This window comes from Choloepus didactylus, chromosome 15 (genome assembly GCF_015220235.1).
Source record: "Choloepus didactylus isolate mChoDid1 chromosome 15, mChoDid1.pri, whole genome shotgun sequence".
Taxonomy (NCBI): domain Eukaryota; kingdom Metazoa; phylum Chordata; class Mammalia; order Pilosa; family Megalonychidae; genus Choloepus; species Choloepus didactylus.
This window is the reverse complement of record NC_051321.1, coordinates 14,006,879-14,025,383: the sequence shown is the minus strand read 5'-3', so window position 1 is coordinate 14,025,383 and position 18,505 is coordinate 14,006,879. Positions and strand designations below refer to the sequence as shown.

The window sequence follows — 18,505 nt, the reverse complement described above, 5'->3', positions numbered from 1 at the left end:
CATCATTTATCTAAAAAAAATGCAGGAACAAGCTCTTCTTCAATGGTGAGGAATTTTCTATCATTTTTTTTCTGCACTCCTCCCACAGAATATTATCATCATGTAATAGAATTTTTGCCTGTAAGTCTTCTACTCATCATCATACTTTTTTGAAACAAAAATATGTATGTGTATGTATATATGATTTTACATTTTTTCCTTGGGCCATATAAGGCTCTAAGTATTAAAATCTTTTCTTCTGTTAAGTTGCCAGTCCAACTATCATTAGCAGACCCTCCTCATTGTTCCTTTGGGGTTGTCTTGGTTTTCTGGGGCTGCCGTAACCAAGTCCTGCAAACTGAGTGGCTTAGAACAGCGGGAAGTTATCATCTTACAGTTCTGGGGGCTGGAAGTGTCAGCACAGCCAGGCTCCCTCTGAGGTCTCAGGGAAGAATCTGCTCCATGCCTCTCTCCTGGCTTCTGGCTGGTGGCTTGCCAGCAATCCATGGTGTTCTCCCCCTCTGTCTGTCTTTCTGTCTGTGTCCACATTTCCTTCTTATGAGGGATAGGGGATTGTTCCAGTTTGCTAATGCTGCTGTTTTGCAAAACACTAGAAATGGATTGGCTTTTATAAAGGGAGTTTATTTGGTTACAAAGTTATAGTCTTAAGGCCATAAAGTGTCCAAAGTAAGGCATCAACAATAGGCTACCTTCACTAGAGAAAAGTCATTGGTGTCCGGAAAAACCTCTGTTAGCTGGGAAGGCACGTGGCTAGCATCTGCTTACTCCCAGGTTGTGTTTCAAAACGGCGTTCTCCAAAGTGTTGCTCTTGGGGTGTTTTGTCCTCTCTTAGCTGCAGCTGCTCTTCAAAATGTCACTCACAGCTGCTCCGAGTTCCTTCTGTTTGTCAGCTCTTTATATGGCTCCAGTGATTTAATTCAGACCCACCCTGAATGGGTGGGTTAACACCTCCATGAAAATTATCCAATCAGAAGTCTTGCCCTCAGTTGATTGAGTCACATCTCCATGGAAACACTCAATCAATACATTCCAACCTAATCAAGGCTAAATAATGCCTGTCCCCATAAGATTACATCAAAGAACATGGAGTTTTCGGGGACACAAAATATCCAAAGCAGCCCAGGGATCAAAGGTCCACCTCCCTCCAGAACGACCTCATTTCACTCACCTGACCCCATCAGTAATGACCCTGAGCTTCCAAATAAGGTCACGTTCTGAGGTGCTGGGGATTAGAACGTCAGCATATCTTCTTGGGGACATGATTCAACCCCTAAGGGGGGCCCTGGGGTTTTACACCCTGGACCAGGGCACAACAGTAACAGTCAGGAGGTGGGGTGGGGGGACTCGTCTTCTGTAAATTGGGAGAAGAGTTTTGAGAAAGGGCAGGTGGAAGGGGGGACTTCATATGGTGCCAGGACAGAGCAGGATGGGCTTGACGACCCAGCACGTCGTACCCTTCCAGCTGTCAGCACTGACCCCGGGTACATGGACCCCGTTTGAGGACTTCTGGGGCAGAGCTCTCAGCAGAGATGATCTTGGGAGCCCAAGAAGGTTTTGAAAGCAAGAAGGAATGGTCTCAAGGACATACCCTTTCTGCCCCACACCATCTCACCATTTATGGTTTTGTTTTGTTTTCGTTTGAGTGAAAAAGAGAGTCAGAAAAATTTCCCTGAGGGTTGAAAAAAGAATCCTCTACGTGATTGCCTTTTACTTAAAAAAAAAAAAAAAAATTAAAAATAAAAACAACTGCACTCCAAGTTCCAAGTCCTCGTCTAGGGAGGAAGAGAACCACCGTGTGCCTCCTCCCTGGCGCTGATCGCTTGCCGTGGCCTCTCCGTGGTTTTGTATTCTGGCCAGTGCCCACCAGTGAGCTGTGTTCCACCCGGGTGGCCGCCAGTTTATTGCAATGATGGCTTTTGCCTTTATTTGGAATTGCTAACACATCAAAAGAATGCAATTTAAATAACCAAAGTATTTTGTAATAAATAACAGGCAAACACCAATTATCACTCTGCGAGGCTGCTCCACTGGATGTGGACAGATTAACCACTCTCCACAAGGAAAGCTGCCATCAGTTAAATAAACAGAACCATTTGGTAGAGAACTGGAGCCTCAACCCAAATGCCATGCACTCATTTGCCCAATGGTTTACCTAAGTTGCCCACTCTCCTACTGGCTGTTGTTCTTACAGAGAAAACCCTTATAAGTAGAGCCAGAGACTTCTGCTGGCCCTTCCCTCATGGTGGGATTGGAGAGATTCTCTTCCTTGTGAGCAGGATTGTGTCGTCAAAGAGAAGGACATTAGGGACAGGATGAGCCAGTCCACCCCTACGCCATGCTTTCTCCCGTCTGTAGCTGGAGTTGTGGGACGTGCCAGTTTCCTGGGGGCCCCTCCAAAGGACTCTCTCTTCTGGGGATGACCATCTTCTCCCCTTACAATCCTCAGCCCCCACTTTCATAGCTGGTGTTTTGACCCCAATTACTTCTCTTCCTTCATTCCCATGCTCTGCTCTTCCTTCAGTCCCTCCCAGGCATCCTGAAGCCTCAGGGTCTGTCCTGCAGGGTCTGTCCTGCAGGATCTGTTTCCAAAACTTCCCTTTGTCCTGGGGGTCTCAGTGTGTGGACAGGTGCCAGGACTGACCTTTCCCAAACCCCCTCCCCAGTGACTCTCCAGTGTCAGGAAGGGGCCTTTGGCAAACAGCAGCATTTGCTTATTGAATTGCTGGAAGGAGAGACAGTAGCCTTGATCTAGAGATAGACCAGCTGGTCTGAGCCAAGGGTTGGGAAGAAAACGCCCTGTGGCTGCCCAGGCCGGGTTGGCCAAGACAGTGAACCCAGAGGCCATTGCGTCCTTGCTGCCCAGGATGCCCAGACTCAGATGCTTGTTGTCTTTCCCTTTCAGAGATCTGAAGCCTGAAAACATCCTGTTAGACGATTACGGTAAGTCAGGGGGCAGCCTGGGGCTCCTTTGCCCACTCTGTAGCTGGGCGAGCACGCCAGCCCCGGGGGCACAAAGGGCCTCCAGAGGCTTGTAGAGGTGGGTGCAGGAGGCCCATGGTAGGAGGCTGGGCAGGTCGGGAGAGAGGACCCCACACCTTTTCCTCAATCCTGGGCACCTGGGGAAGGCAGGGGACAGGCAATGTGGCCAAAAGAGGGAAGACTGAATGAGGAATCTGGAATTCCAGAGATCCTGGGCAAAATCACCCAAGTTTCATGCAACTTCTCTGTCCCTCGTCTTCCTTGTTTGTAAAATGGAAACCTCGGGCCCTGCCCAGCCCACCTCAGAGAGCAGAGGGTGGTGGTGAGACTCCCAGGAGATAGCCTAGCAGACCTGGCCTTGTCGGCTGTCTTGGTACAGTTTTGTCGGCTGTATCCATGCGTTCTGCATCAGGATCCACACGTTAGCATTGCTGGGAGGTGCAGGTGCTCTAAACGCAGCCAGTCACCCCCTCACAACTGCTTCCCCTCCCGACTGTGCCCAGACCTGCCCCAGGCCACCCAGGTGGGGAATAGGGGCCGAGGAGATGGGGCCGTGGTGACCTTGAGAGTGAGGGAGCAGGCCCAGGACCCACTCGGGGTTCTTGTCCCCCATGGGTCACAGCCCAGGCCCCCCACTGCTGTCCCGCTGCGTGACCCATGGAAACCTTCTTGCTCGTCTCCCAATTTCAGGCCCTAGTCAGGTTGCCACTGAGCTACTGGGATCCACACAGCTGCAGCCGGGCAGGGGACCCTGGTGTCCGGGGCAGTGGCCTTCCCGTGGGCTCAGCTGTGGCCATGACCCCACCAGGGTGGGCCTCCAGGCAAGACAAGGCCTGAGGCGCAGCTCTCAGCACCATGCTCTCGGCCTCTGGGGGTCTGCCCTGGACTGTCAGCTCCAACTGCATCTCCCTGGCCCTGCCAGGCCAAGACACCCTCCCTTTTGGTTTCTCCAAAGGGCAAAACAAACACCCTCCAAAGACCAACAAGGCAGGGCAGGGAGTTGCTTCCCAAGTGGCTTTATAATTTTTTCCCTTGGAAGCAAATGTTGCAAAATGTCAAGAAAATCTCACATTTTTCCCATGAAGCAATCCCAGAATCAGGCCAGGACTTTTAAACTTCATGACCTCAGCCTTCCAAGAGGCCCGTGAAGGCATTTTATGAGGCAGATAGGCTGAAGGCCAATCACATCCAGCTGTTTTTTTGGATCTTTATGTTTTACATCTAAAAAGTAAACCTTTACCCACATCCTCTAGCACCTGGAATCTAACCCCTGAGCTGGCAGATTAGGATCTCCATCGGGCAGATGAAAACCCGGAGGTTCAGAGAGGTCAGGTGCCTTGCCCAGGTCACACAAGAATGGACCGGAGATCCCGCTCACCCCGTTCTCCTCCCTCAGGCCACATTCGGATCTCGGATCTGGGCCTGGCTGTGAAGATCCCCGAGGGAGACTTGATCCGTGGCCGGGTGGGCACTGTTGGCTACATGGGTAAGTACAGGTGCTTACACGCCAAACCCCGCCAGCATCTCAAAGCCGGGCCAGTGGCGAGGGTCAGGGGTCAGAGTCAGGCACACAGCTGGTGCCCTGTGGGGAGAGCCCTGAAGCAGCTGTCCATATGGGCTGTCGGGCATTCCTTCCTGGGGGACCCAGCAAGGAGAGGAGCACATGTCTGCTGTGTCACCAACTGAGACTCAGAATGGACCATCATGGGCCCCCTGCTCCTACCTCCCAGCCTGCCTGAGCCCCCCATCCTGGGGGCTGCAGGGAGGAGACAGGGCTGAAGTCCCATCCCCTAGAATCTCCCTTCCAGCTGGAGGCATACACGCCCCGCTCTCTCCTTCACAAGTAGGGGCTCCAGTGTGGTTGCCCTCTGGCCAGACTTGTGTGGACAGCTGAGTGCTTGAAGGTCCTTTTCAGGTTTTATGACATTTGGCTACTTGTGGGCTGTGTGTTTTATGTATATGTGAGTCTATGTTTACCCATGTGAATGCTAATAATAGAGAGAAAGGCAGATTGATGATGATGATGATGATGATAGGAATAGCGGATGAATGGATGGATAGGTGGGTGGGTGGTGGATGAATGGGTGAGTGGGTGGGTGCGTGGATGGTTGGATGGGTGGTTGGATAGGTGGATGGATTGGTGGGTGGATGGATGGGTGGATCTGTCAGCGTGCCTGTGTGTGCATCCCATGTGTCTGCATCTGTCTCCTTTTGCACACACGTGTGGCCTGCATCTGTCTGTACAGCCTTGGTTGTGTGCATACCCATGCCTGTGTGGGTACATTGGCCTCCAGATGCTTATGGCCTGACTGATGCCATGAAACTATCTTTTTTGCACTTCTAGAATTCATTTTATCATTTATCATTTATCAAGGTGATGGCGGAACAATACTTAGAATTTAAATTTGTCTGAGTTCAAATAAGATTAAAATCACCTGCTCTAATTTGAGAGAACACACCTTCATTCATTGAAACAAACATGTGCATTGCTTCCATTGCTGGGGACACGGTGGCAAGTGAGACAGTGCACGTTCCAGTGGGGGAGACACAAGAACAGGCAGCCGCTGTCCACTGCAGTCAGGGACCTGAGGCCACAGTCCCAGGGTTAGCTGGAGCATCCCAGCCACGTACGGCCAGACTTCCCGTAAGCTGCAGCATCATTCTCGGGTGCAGGATGCCCTGGGCCCGATTGACACGATCAGCCGCCTGGCCCAGGTGCCCAGACTCCGTCCTGCCACCAGCTGTGTTGCCCCCCTCACTCCTTGCCTCTGCCCCCAGCGCCAGAGGTCCTGAACAACCAGAGGTACGGCCTGAGCCCCGACTACTGGGGCCTGGGCTGCCTCATCTACGAGATGATCGAGGGCCAGTCACCCTTCCGCGGGCGCAAGGAGAAGGTGCAACGGGAGGAGGTGGACCGCCGGGTCCTGGAGACCGAGGAGGTGTACTCCCACAAGTTCTCTGAGGAGGCCAGGTCCATCTGCAAAATGGTGAGTGCCCAGGAGCCAGGCTCTTCCTCGGTGGGTAACCAGCGGGCGACTCCCCTCCCTGACCCCAGCTAGGAGCAGCAAACAGGTTTAAGGGACGGGGTCAGGGCCTCCTTGGGTGTGGGCATTGCAGCCCACCCAGCCAGGGAAGCCAGCACTTGCTGCAGATTGGGGTAACCGGTGGAGGCTTCCATCCAGGTGAAGGGGGGCAGGTGGGGGAGGAAGCCCCCGGCACCACGGAAGGGCGCTAAGGTGGACGGTGTGCAGCACCCTCACATCCACGCCCCACTGGGGGAGGTCAGCAGCTGGTCCCCAAGATACAAGGGGCCTTGGGCAGACCCCTGCCTTTGACCTCGGGCCTCCTGATCCCCACATCTCCGGATCTCAGAGGTCAGGCTTGGGGCCATGGGCAGCAGGTAATGATGGTGATGCTTTCATTCTTTAAATCTTGTACAAGTTTTCAACCCACTCCCTGGGCTGCTGGTCCCTGCTGCCGGCCGGGATCTGGGGGACAGCGTCTAGAGACAGTGAGATCTGACCCGACCATGGGCAGGGCACACGTAGGGAGCAACCACGGTTAGACAGGCTGGTGGACAGGGCCAGATTTGGGAGTTGGGGAAGCCAGACAGAGGAAGGAGTGACAGGGGCCATCGAAAGTGTTGGCTCTGGGAGTAGTGCCCACTCCTGGACCGGCCCTCGGGCTCTTCCTCTGGGACATAGGGCCAGTGGCTCAGTGGGGACATGGCCATTTCCTCCTCACCTGGGTCTCAGATTCCCAGGTCCCCATCTACACCCCCCCCCCAGCGTCCTTCTGTAGTGCTAGGATGGCTGGGCAAGCACCCCCACGGCAGGCAGCTGTCCCCTGAGACACACAGGAAGGGCCCGAGCACCAGACTGGGCGTATGAGCCCGCAGGTGTCCTCTCCCCAAGGACACTGCACCTGGGGCAGCAGAGCCTCGGGTGGGGCCTCTGTTCTTCCTCCTGTGGGAATCCACAGAGGCCTTGGGGCAGGATTCATCGTGCACCTAAACACCCAGGATGGAGTTTGGAGAGGTGGCAGCCCTGGGGAGTTGATCCTAAGTGGCAAAGCTTCCACTTCCAGAAACCTGAGGCTGCATTGCCAGGGGCCCAGGAACCATCTGGGAGGCCCCTCTCCTGCAGCCTCCACTGCCTGCTTGGCCACTTCCTCTTACCAGCTTCATTCTCGTGGCCTAGGGCTATGAGAGGAAGGATTTGGGGCTAGATTGGCCATGTGGCCAAGTCCAAAAGAAAAGGAGCCATAGATAGGCCATTTCAGCGTGTGAAAGATGCTATAGGGGCGGGTGGTCCCACACCCCAACCACGCAGCCTTCGCCAGCCATGCAGCCAGGCACTCGCCTACCAGCCCAGGGCCTCAAGACAAGGTAGACATCGCAGCCAGAGGGGACAGGAGAATGATGCAGCAAAGGTCAGAGAAATGGAAATGGAAACGTGGGGTCCTGGGGACTTTTAAAAACCAAGGGTCAAGCAAGTCCTTGGGTAGGTCATTGGAGGTGTCCAGTGTGGCCACACTTGACACGGGATGGAAGGAGCGGGGACCACACAGTCCTGGCCAAGACATCTCCAAGCGTCCCCAGGGCAGGGTCAGGAATTCACAGAAGCAGGTCTTGAGAGCCCCCGGGGGACCCTGGAGAACTGAGAGGCAGGGAGGGCTGCTGGCCACACCCTTTGGCGCCTGCCTTTGGGGCTGGGAGCTCCGGCTGCAGCCAGGCCTGGGTGCTGCTGTTCCTCTGCTGCCCCCTGGTGGCCACGGAGGGAACGTGGGCGGCCGAGCCTTGTGTTCTGAGTGGACCTGGGCCCAGGGTTACCAAGTGTCAGACCCACGTCCGCAATCCCAGTTGTCCGTTTCCAGCGGAAGCCACCTGGCCTTGCTCTGTCTTCTTTTACAAATGACCCTGGGTCTTGGGGTTCTGGTCTTGGGCCTCCTCTGGCCCAGCAGCCGGGCCTGCCTGCTCCTTCCCCTGCTCTGGACACCAGCTTGGAGCGGATGTCTTGTAAAAAGGAGGACCCAGAACCATGGGGCTGCTTCTCAGGCTCTGGGCTTATTTGGGGGCAGCTGCTCCGGCCCTGCCTGCCTACGAAGGCCACTCTTGAGACAGCAAGGAAGCCAGTCTCTGGCCCCGGATCCCGTCCCCGGTTTCACCTCCACAGCCTCTGGCCCCTCTCCCCTGCCGCAGGGTTCAGAAATCCACACATGGCTGCCCGCTCCCCTGGTCCCAGCCCTAGGCCCATTTGCTCACCTCCCGCCTGCCTTGAGCACCTGCTGGGCCCCTCTGCTGGCCTCTCCCTCGCCTGCCCTCCCATCCTTCTTGCCTTTGGACCCGGTCAGTCCACCATCCTTCCAGCACATTCCTAGCCCCTGCCCCTCGAGGAAGCCCAGCTCACACCATCCCTCCCCTCTCCTGCCATGGACGCCGCACGTCTCCTCACCTGACGCCGTGGACACACCCAGGCAGGTGTCGGGGGTGTACACACAGTCTGTGTGGGGTTTTACAAAAAGAATGCTGGGTTCACTGCCAACAACTAAAGACAGAGATTTCACATAAAAATCTGGATTTTCTGGCATCTCTTGAGAAAAGCAGAAGCCCTGGGCACAGGCTGACATTCCTGCCTCACAGGAGCCATTGGCCAGTGTGGCCCCTCACCCAGCCCACCCCCCCACCTTTATCACCCTCCTTTACAGCCCTTGTAGGTCGGCAGATCAGCCCTGCAGGAGGTGCCTGGCCTCTTTGGGATTTCTGGGAATGGGGACAGCCCAGCCCAGCAGAGTCATATTCCTTAAACCTTTGTTTAAATCTGAGAAGGGAGACTGAGGTGTAGGCCCCAAATCTGGGGCCCCCAGCCCACCGGGCAAACGGGTGGTCAGGGGACTAATGGGTGGCATCGTGAGGGTGGAACTCACAGCTTAATCCTTCAAAGATAAGCCTGGGGTTGCCCCTCTGCGTGCTCCTACCTTGGTGTGTGTGGGGGTGGTGGTGTCCCTTGGGTAGGAGCAGCTTGGCTATAAACCTGCACTAGTTCCCGTCAACCCCTCCCAGAGGCCCCCTGTGAGAGGACACAGAAGTTGTTAGGTCACTCGGGGCATCTCATTTCTCCATTGGCTCCCACCTCCTCCAGGGACCTGGTCAGGGTTTGCGGTCCCCAGAAGACCCCTATCTGGTGAGACCAGTTGGGAGAAAAGTTCCCAAAGGCCATGCTTCAGTGCCTTCTGCTGCCTGTAGTGCAGCTCAACAGCCTCCTTGCTGCTTCCCCAAGGTGGTTTTGCCTGCCCCTGCCCACCTCTCCAGTCTCATCTCACACCCCTTTCCCCTCCTCTCTCTGCTCAGCCACAATGGCCCCTACCTCCACAGGGCCTTTGCATGTGCTGGTCCTTCTGCTGGGAATACTTTTCACTCCCACTTGAGACCACCACTCTGTTGCCACCTCCTCCAGGGAGCCTTCCCTGACCTATCACATCACCCCTTTTCCCATTCCTACACCCTCCTTCCTGGCACCTGTCAAGAGGGTGATTTGACAGTGGTTAGACCCCAAGCTCCAGGAGAACAGCCTGTCCACTCTTCTCAACACTGTGGCCCTAGCCTGGCACAGGGTCTGCTCCATGGGGGCCATTGGTAGCTATGCACCAAATGCAGGACATCCCACCTTAAAGCAAACACTTAGTAGACATCAACTGTGTACAAGGTTCAGTGCTCTGTGGGGTAGAGGAGAAGAAAGCAGCACAAAGCTGGGGTACTGGGAGTGCAGCAGAGGGGCTGAAACCCTGCGGTCATCTGGTCAAACCCCTCCCCCATCAGTCGAGGCCCTGCCTTGTGACTGTCCCACTGGCCCCTTCATTCTCACCTTCATCCTGCCTGGGTACCTTCTCCCTTTGTCTCTTCCTCTCCTGGTCACCTTCCTGGCTCATAGTTCTGATGAGGACACTCCCCCACCTAATCATCGCTGGCTCCCCACTCCCTCCAGAGTAAAGCCCATCTCCTGCCCTGGCCTTCAGGACTCTGTATCATCTCCCTGCAGCCAGTCCCCTCCACACTGACCGATCCCCACGCCCTCATCCTTCACTCAAACCCAAAGACCTGATGCTCCCAAAACACACCCTGCTTGCTTCTACCATAGGCTTTTGCTCAGGCAGTTCCCTCCCCTGGAAAACCTCCTCCACCTGTCCACCTTTAGAAAGCCGATTCATCTTGCAAGACTCGACTCAAATGCCCCTTTCCAGGGAAGCTTCCCCCGACCCCCCAGCTGGCAGCTAACTTGCACACCTCTGAGCCATGGTGTTGTGTCCATACTGCTCTGACAGGAAGTGGCCTCTGCACGTGACTGAGCTCCCCCTAAGTCTGAAAGCTGCATGAGGACAAGACCCTGAGCATCCTCTATTGGTGCGGGGGTTTGCACCAAATGGGGTCTAGTCTGCAATGATCTTATGAGTCAAGTGAATGAATGAGAAAGACCAACAGACAGTTCTTACCCTTTGTCGCTTACCCATAGCAGAAGAGGTGTCACTGTTCTATCCATTCATTCCACAAACATTAGCAGGTGCCTGCTCTGTGCCGGGCTCTGGGCAGCCAGTCGTGGTCCCTGCTCCCACCGTGGGGGATGCAGGCATCTAACCACAGTGTGAATGTGTGGTCACCAAATGCACCAAGGGGCTTAGAAAGCAACGAAAGACCTGAGCTGGACCAGGCAGGGTCCGTTGGGTACCTGGGGGTGGCACAGGCTTTGTGGAGGCCAGAGGAGGGACATCTGGGAGGGCTCAGGGACTCATGCTTGACAGGAAGTTGACCACAGCTTCCAAAGGCCCTGACCCCTCACCTGATCCCCATGGCCTCGGGGCAAGAGGAAAGGCCTTCAGGGCAAGGCCTCACGGACTGTCTCTATCACAGCTGCTCACCAAAGATGCGAAGCAGAGGCTGGGCTGCCAGGAGGAGGGGGCTGCCGAAGTCAAGAGACACCCCTTTTTCCGGAATATGAATTTCAAGCGTTTAGAAGCTGGGATGCTGGACCCTCCCTTCGTTCCAGACGTGAGTAGCCTCCCATCCCCCAGCAGGCCTCTTCCCAGAGCTGTCCTCCATTCGCTGCCCCAAAGCCAGCTCAGGCAGAATGTGACGAGATGTCTTCATGGGGACCAAAGAGTGGCTACTGCCCCTTACTGGCAGCCACCACCTGCTAGATGTTGCAAATGAACTTCCTGCCAGGCAGTGCCACACTGGTTGTCTGGAGTTTTGGGTGCTCATCCAAATCCCTTCCTCTCTGCCTTGGTTTCCTCGGCTATCCAATGGGGCTAGTGATACCCACCCCCAACCTTCCAGAGATATTTTAGGGGTAAAATGAGAGCCATATGTGAAGTGCTTTCAAGAGCATCAAGGAGCACCACAGTCAGTTCGGTTTAGTGCTCACTGAGCACCTACTGTATGCACCAGATTCTGAGCTAGGCATAATGGGTACAGTAATGAACGAGCCAAGGCCCCAAGTCAGAGCACAAGGTGGGGAATCCAGTGAAGTCAAAATGGTCTTTGAAAATCTGGAGAGGTCCGCGAAGCACAAGCTCACTTTAGGGGCCCGTGTTGGAGGCTCGAGGGAGCCAGCCCAGGCCAGGGCAGGGCCGAACTGCTGTAGGTCAGCGCTGCAAGAGGCGCTGCAAGAGGCCCCGCGAGTGGTACTGCGGCGTCGGGGGTGTGCACCGTGTGCATTCAAGGGGTCGGAAGATAGGAAGGTCTGCTTGGGCCTCTGCTCCTTCAAAGCTCTCACACATGACCGAGGCGGGTGCTGGGGGCTGTGGAGGCCAGGAGGCAGCGGGATTCCACAGCCGGGCTTGTTTCCTCTCGTGACCGTGCGCCCCTCTTCCCACCTCCATGTGCAGTCGCGTCATGTTGGTAGCATGAAATCGGCCGTCGTGGAGTATTTGCACCATGGAAATTGGCAAATACTACAAATTAGGGCTTCCCCCTTGCCAGGCCCCCCTCACCCCTCCTGCCTGTTGTTAATGGTTTCCCAGCACAGCACGGCATGGGGGGGGCAGGGCTGCACCCGGGACTCTGGTACCCCCAGTAGGTGAGGGCGGGAGGGAGGCAGCGGGTTTGGGAAGGGTGACGGGTGCTGCACTGACAGTGCACCCACACCCACTGGTTACAGCTCTGTGCAGTAACCGGTGCTGTTGTGAGGGTGGCCAGGGGGTGCTTTCTGGGGGACAAGGAAGCCATGGAGAATATAAAGAGTAAAAGTCATTTCAAATGTAACCTACAGGTAAATTTCAGTGATGGTGGGGAGAATACTCATTTCAGCATTCATTCTCAACCCTGGCTGCACCTCGGAAGCTCCTGGGGTGCATTTAAAGTTACTAATCCTGGGCCCCGCCCCCTGGAGATTCTGGGGTGAGGCCTGGGCGTTGGGAGCCTTCAAAGCACCCCAGGTGATTTCACGTGCAGCCAGGGCTGAGAACCACTGTTATGGGAAATGCCACCAGCCAGGGCTGTGTGTGTGTGTGTTTGATGAGGGTCTGTGGGAGTGGCCATGAGTCAGCCTCCTTGGGAACCACCTGGAGTGAGCACATGGATGTCGGTGAGAAGGGCAGCCGGGCTGGGGTGTGGGAAGTCCATCTGCCTTGTGGTCTCTGGGCTGCCTCTTGCTATGGTGACGGCAGCAGATCAGTCACTCGTGCAGGAAACATTTCTCAACGTCCGGGCCTGCTCCAGGCTGTGCCAGGACAGGGGGACCCCACGGTGAACCAAACATACCCAACTGTTTCCTTTATGGAACTTATAGTCTGAAGAGGAGAAGAGATGTGAGCAAATGCCCCTGAAACAGAAGTTTACGAGGGGAAGGAGGGGTGGCTTCTGTGAGCAGTTAGTTGCCAGGGATAGAGCTGGAGAAGAGCCTTCCAGAACGAGACGGTGGCCTCGCCGATAAGCAGGGTGACAGCTGCCCGGAGTGCCCGGCCCGGTGGGCACGTGGGGAGTCCTGGGTAAACCAGGAGGGTTGGTCACCCCAGGGCGACCTGCCACCTCGCGGGGGCACCAGGAGGCCTGGGTTGAAGAGCCCCTCACAGTGCCTGGTCTGCGCGCGCTGGGCTCAGAAATCCCAGTTTCCGTCTTTCCCCAGTCCTGCGGCGCCCCCTGGCGTCCGTGGGCCCGTTTCTGGGTGACCGAGGCCCTGGGGCTCCCGGGCTGCCCCCTGTGGGTGCAGGCTGCAGCCCTGGAGCCAGAAGCCCCCGTGAGCTGGAGGGGCTCTGTCCCCGGGTCCTGCCTCTCCCCCCAGGTCCCCCAGGGACCCAGCCCATCGTTCCAGGTGTGGTTGCTCCCACCACACCTTCAGGGTTGTTGCCAAAGTCAGATATCATGACTGCTGTTATTTACTTAGCACTTTTCATTTCCATTGGCACTTTTTAAAAAAAAAAAGAATTTTTTTTATTAGACAAGTTGTAGGTTTACAGAAAAATCATACATAAAATACAGATTCCCATATACCTCCCTATTATTCCCACCTTGCATTGGCATGGTACATTTGTTACACTTGATGAAAGGACATTTTTTAATTGTACTATTAACTGTAGTCTACGATTTACATTAGGGTTCACCATTTGTGTTGTACAATCCCATGGATTTTTTTTAATTTTTTATTCTAGTAACATATATACAACCTAAAATCTCCCCTTTTACCCATATTCAAATATTTAATTTAGTGCCATTAATTACATATACAATGTTGTGCTACCATCACCACCAGCCATTGCTAGAACTTTTCCATCATCCCAAATAGAAACTCTGTATAATTTAAGCCTTAACTCCCCATTCCCTACCCCCACCCCAGCCTCTGGTAACCTTTATTCTAGATTCTGACTCTATGCGTTTGGCTATTGTAATTATTTCATATCCAGTGAGATTGTATGATATTTGTCCTTTTCTGTCTGGCTCAGTTCACTCAACATGATGTCTTTAGGGTTCATCCAAGTTGTCGCATGTATCAAACTTCATTGCTTTTTATGACTGCATAATATTCCATTGTGTGTATCTACCATGTTTTCTTTAGCTATTCATCAGTTGATTGACCCTTAGTTATCATCTTTCTTTTGGCAATTGTGACTAATGTCAACTGGCTCTTTTTAAACCAAAGTAAATGTATTTCAGAAAAAAACTTATCAAAGGAAAGAGTAGCTATGAAATGTTGATTTCTTTTTATTAGATCATTTTTTTTCCATCACAGATTTTTTTTCTTTTCTTTTTTTTAATTCAGTTTTATTGAGATATATTCACATGCCATACAGTCATCCATGGTGCAGAATCAACTCTTCAGAGTACCATCATATAGTTGTGCCTTCATCACCATTACAGATTTTTTAAATGCAGAGTTACTGTCCTTTTTGTCATTGTTGTTTTTAATGTCCATCTGCATGTCATGGGTGCGGCCTGTGCGTTCCCACGGGGCCTCGGGCCATCATTAAATTCTTAATTTTTGAACAAGGGGCCCCTCGTTTTCATTTTGCACTTCCTGCGTGTCACGTGGGCAGTTCTGAAGCCACCTAAAAGTCCGCTGTGTTCCATAGTCGTGCATGTCCTGGGCTCCGGGACCTTCCAGGACACACGGTGGCGGGGACGGTGAGTGCTGGAGCCCCTGCCCCTCCACTGCCCAGCTGGGCTTGCACCCCAGCCGTTCGCCTTCTGGGGACGCTGTGGCCTGGAGCCTCCTACTCCTGCCTTGAACAGGAGGCCACTGAAGGCAGGATTTGTTGGATTTTTTCCCTGAGGAGCCCCTGAAAGAGTCAGGCCCAGGAGCAGTGCTGAATTAGTTCCTTGTCAGGGAATGACAAGACAGGAGGGCAGGAGGCATGGCCAGGTCTGGGTCCCTCTTCACCCAACCTGGGGCCGCCTCCCCTTTGAAGTCCTCGTCACCAGACCCCCGGACTCCCACAGCCGCTAGGAAACCTTCCCTGCAGCCGTGGAGCAGGGCCTGGCAGGTTCACCTCCGAGAGCCCCGGCCCAGAGCAGGCCCCGGGGCGTGTTTGATGGAGAGTGAGATAAAGGGTCTTACCACTGTGATAACAGCAGCTACCCCTACAGGGCCAGGCTCTGTGCCAGCACTTACAGTAGCTCTACGGGGCATCATCCCATTTTGCAGGTGAGGAAGCTGAGGTTTAAAGGGCCAGGCAACTCTCCCAAAGCTCCTAAACCTTGCAGCTGGGCCTCCAACCCAGGTCTGTCTGGCTGCAGAGCCGAGGTGCTCAACCATTACCCCTCTCTGCCTTCTAATGGGACACCCGCCATCTCCTGTGCTTTCCCCACAAGGTAGAGCCATCCGGGAGAGCCCCTCACCTGCCCCTGCCTGGCCTGGGTAGCCGGCATCAATTCTCTCTATTGAGGAGTGAACCAGAGGTCCAAAGACCCCAAACTGTGACTGGTGCAGCCCCTTATCCCCACAGAGATGACTCTGAAAACATTATCACCTTCCTGATTAGGTGGACTTTGGGTAACAAGGAACATCTGATGGGGATTGGGGGTCCCTGGAGGTTCTGAGGAGTGTGAGCTGAGTGAAGGAGCTGTTCCATCTTCCCACACAGGCCTGCTGTGTCACCACAGCCTGGAGAGAGCACGTGGGGTGGCCTGCAGTGTGTGAGGGGGCAACTGCGGGAAGGAACGAGCACTGGACAGAGAATCAGACACCCCAAGTTCTTGCGCTGTCCCAGCCAGGGTGCCCTTGGCAGATCCGAGAGAAGGCATCACGGCTTCTCAGGAGGGCAGCCTGGGGAAGACATCCCCTCTGCTGCCCCATCCCATCCCCAGACCTGGGGCTTGGTGCACCCAGCTTAGGGACGCCTGGGTCATGGGCAGGGCCATGAGTGACCGAGCCCCTGTCCCCCTCAGCCCCGGGCTGTGTACTGTAAAGACGTGCTGGACATCGAGCAGTTCTCCACTGTGAAAGGCGTCAACTTGGACCACACAGACGACGACTTCTACTCCAAGTTCTCCACGGGCTCCGTGTCCATCCCATGGCAAAACGAGGTGAGAAGGGCAGGGGGTGTCCGCTCCACTCCGCGGGCAAGGGCACGGTCAGCCGGGTCAGACTGAGAGGTTGGATGTGATGAGGACAGAAGAGTGGCTGCCGGGTCAGGCCACAGGGGAGGCCACGGGTGTGTGAGGGGAGACGCTGGGCCAGTGCGCTGAGAGGGCGTTGAAGGTGACAGGGAGGTGATGGGGATGGCCCATATAGATGACTCTTTTGGGAAGTGGGGCCTTGGCTGTAGGGAGACATGGGATCAAGTAAGTTGAGGGCTGTTGGATCTGGTTCATAGAAAGGAGTGATGGGGTGAGGTGCGGGGGCCTGACATGAGGCTGAAACCTCAGAGAAGGTGGAGGGGATGGGATCCAGAACACATGGGGTGGCCTGGGCTTCTGGGGGAGAGAAAGGAGGAGATGATGGGGGTGTGGTTTTGGTGGCAGGAAGATGAGGGCCCCTGGGCAAGTTACTGGATGGAGGGCGGGTGGCTCGTGGCTCAGAAACCAACTTGGGGGCTGGGGGTGGCCCCAGAGGCTCTGCTGCCCTGACCCCTGTCCTCCCAAGGGGGTGGGACGTGGCCCCTGACCCACCTGTGTCTGCCTCACTTCTCCAGATGATAGAGACAGAATGCTTTAAGGAGCTGAACGTGTTTGGACCTCATGGTACCCTCTCGCCAGACCTGAACAGAAGTCACCTTCCAGAGCCACCAAAGAAAGGGCTGCTCCAGAGAATCTTCAAACGTCAGGTGAGTGACCAACCAACCCCCCAGGCCCGGCGTGTCCTCAGCCCTGGGGATCCCTGAAGCAGGAAAAGTCTGCAGCAGAGACCAGAGCTGCAGAGTTCTGTAGACTTGTGGGGCTCTGGGGAGGGGGGCAGTGGGGAGCAGTAGTAGCCATGGAAGGGCCAAGCAGCCTGTCCTGAGTACCTGAGGGGCTCTCCAGGGCGGAAGGGGCAGGGCCAGCCCTTCCCTAAATGTCCTTTGGTGAAATAACAGCAGCTCAGTTGGCCTGCAGAAACTGGCAGCGTGCCCAGTGGCTGAAGCACAGGCTTTGGAAAATTAGTGCCTCTGTTTCCTTCTCTATAAAATAGGACGATAACGTCTACTCCACGCCAGGGTTTCTTACTGCCAATACTATTGGCATTTGTGGCCGGTTAATTCTTCCTGGTGGGGGCTGCCTGTGCAGAGCAGGACGTTTAGCAACGTCCTAGACTCTACTCGTGGGATGCAAGTAGCAATCTTCTCCCATTTGTGACAACCAAAAGACACAGCCAGTGTCCCCTTGGGGGGCAGAATCGCCCCCAGTTGAGAGCCTCTGCCCTGTGTGGCCATTGTGGACTCAGCTTATATAGGTAAAGAGCCAACATAATGCAGAGCAGGGAGACACAGAGCTGGAGAGGGGATCCTGCCAAACGTCAAGCTCCTGGGGCAGGGTCCCCGTTAGTTTGGCACTGTGTCCTCCAGCTGGTGGCTGGAGGAGGCATTGCCCCTTAGGAAGAGACATGCTTCCCCCAGAGCCTGTCCCTGGCTGAGGGGCAGTGTGGGACCCACGAGGACCTGCCCCAAAGAGCCTGCAGGCCTGGGAGAGCGAGAGACCCCCGGGGCCCACAGCCACGAGGGACCACAGCAGAGCCCCCCTCAGCCTGGTCCTCCAGGAGCACCCCACCTAGTTCCTCATATCCTCCTCCCCCCAGATCTGCCCACGTCCCTTGCTCCCAGCCCCCGCACACACATGAATCAGACTCTCCCACGGGGGCCAGGCCACAGCCTCTCTCCCCAGAGGCTGAAGAGGAGGCAGGTGCCCCCCAGGGCTGCCTGGCCCCTGGCCCTGCCCAGCAGCTCTGCAGCTCTGGTCAGTCCCCAGGCCCCGGGGACCCCAGCTCCCTCCCTCCTGGATGGCAGGGGCCTGGCTGGGGCCCACACCCAGTGCTGGGTGCTTTTGAGTCCCCACCAAAGCCTGGGCCTGCATCCAACAATTCATTCATTCACCCAGAGGGACTGAGTGCCAGCTGTGTGCCAGGCTCCCTTCTAGGCACTGGGGAGGCACTGGCCAACACCCCCGGGGTCCCTGCCCCGGGCCTTCTAGGGAAATGTGAATACCGGGAGAGTTCCCCATTTCCCACATAAGGAAACTGAGGCCAAGAGGGTTCAGGGAACCTTCCCAGGGTCACACACCTGGTAAACACACATGAAGAGTCTGGGGTAACAGGGTGGGGGACACAGATAAGGCACATGGAAAGAAAATGCAGACTGGGGCCTCCAACTGTGGTTTTATCTATAACCTCTCCTTGAAGGTTTCACATCCTGTTCTATAATATACTATCATATAAATATATCCTATAATATAAAAGCATAATTTTTAAATGCTTCCGTTAAGTCAAATTGAAACTCCAGGAAGAAATAACCCTTTGTTCCCCCATGCGGCAGAACCCCCTGGGACCACCCTACGTCCTGGAAAGGGCACTCACTGTGGGGTCTGACCAACCCAGGTTCAAATCCCCAGTCTTGCCACGTTTTGGTT

At 55.1% G+C, this 18,505-nt stretch overlaps 1 protein-coding gene across 4 annotated transcripts in view; it reads left to right on the top strand.

Moving 5' to 3' along the window:
* The window catches only part of GRK5 (G protein-coupled receptor kinase 5), a 228,051-nt gene that overhangs the window by 208,390 nt on the left and 1,156 nt on the right, over positions 1-18,505 (top strand). For all 4 annotated transcript variants that reach the window (XM_037804840.1, XM_037804842.1, XM_037804841.1 and 1 more), the window contains 6 exons: positions 2,903-2,940; positions 4,376-4,465; positions 5,758-5,966; positions 10,883-11,020; positions 15,854-15,991; positions 16,600-16,731. In XM_037804840.1, coding sequence (XP_037660768.1) covers positions 2,903-2,940; positions 4,376-4,465; positions 5,758-5,966; positions 10,883-11,020; positions 15,854-15,991; positions 16,600-16,731 — 745 coding nt within the window. The remainder of the gene's footprint in view (positions 1-2,902; positions 2,941-4,375; positions 4,466-5,757; positions 5,967-10,882; positions 11,021-15,853; positions 15,992-16,599; positions 16,732-18,505) is intronic.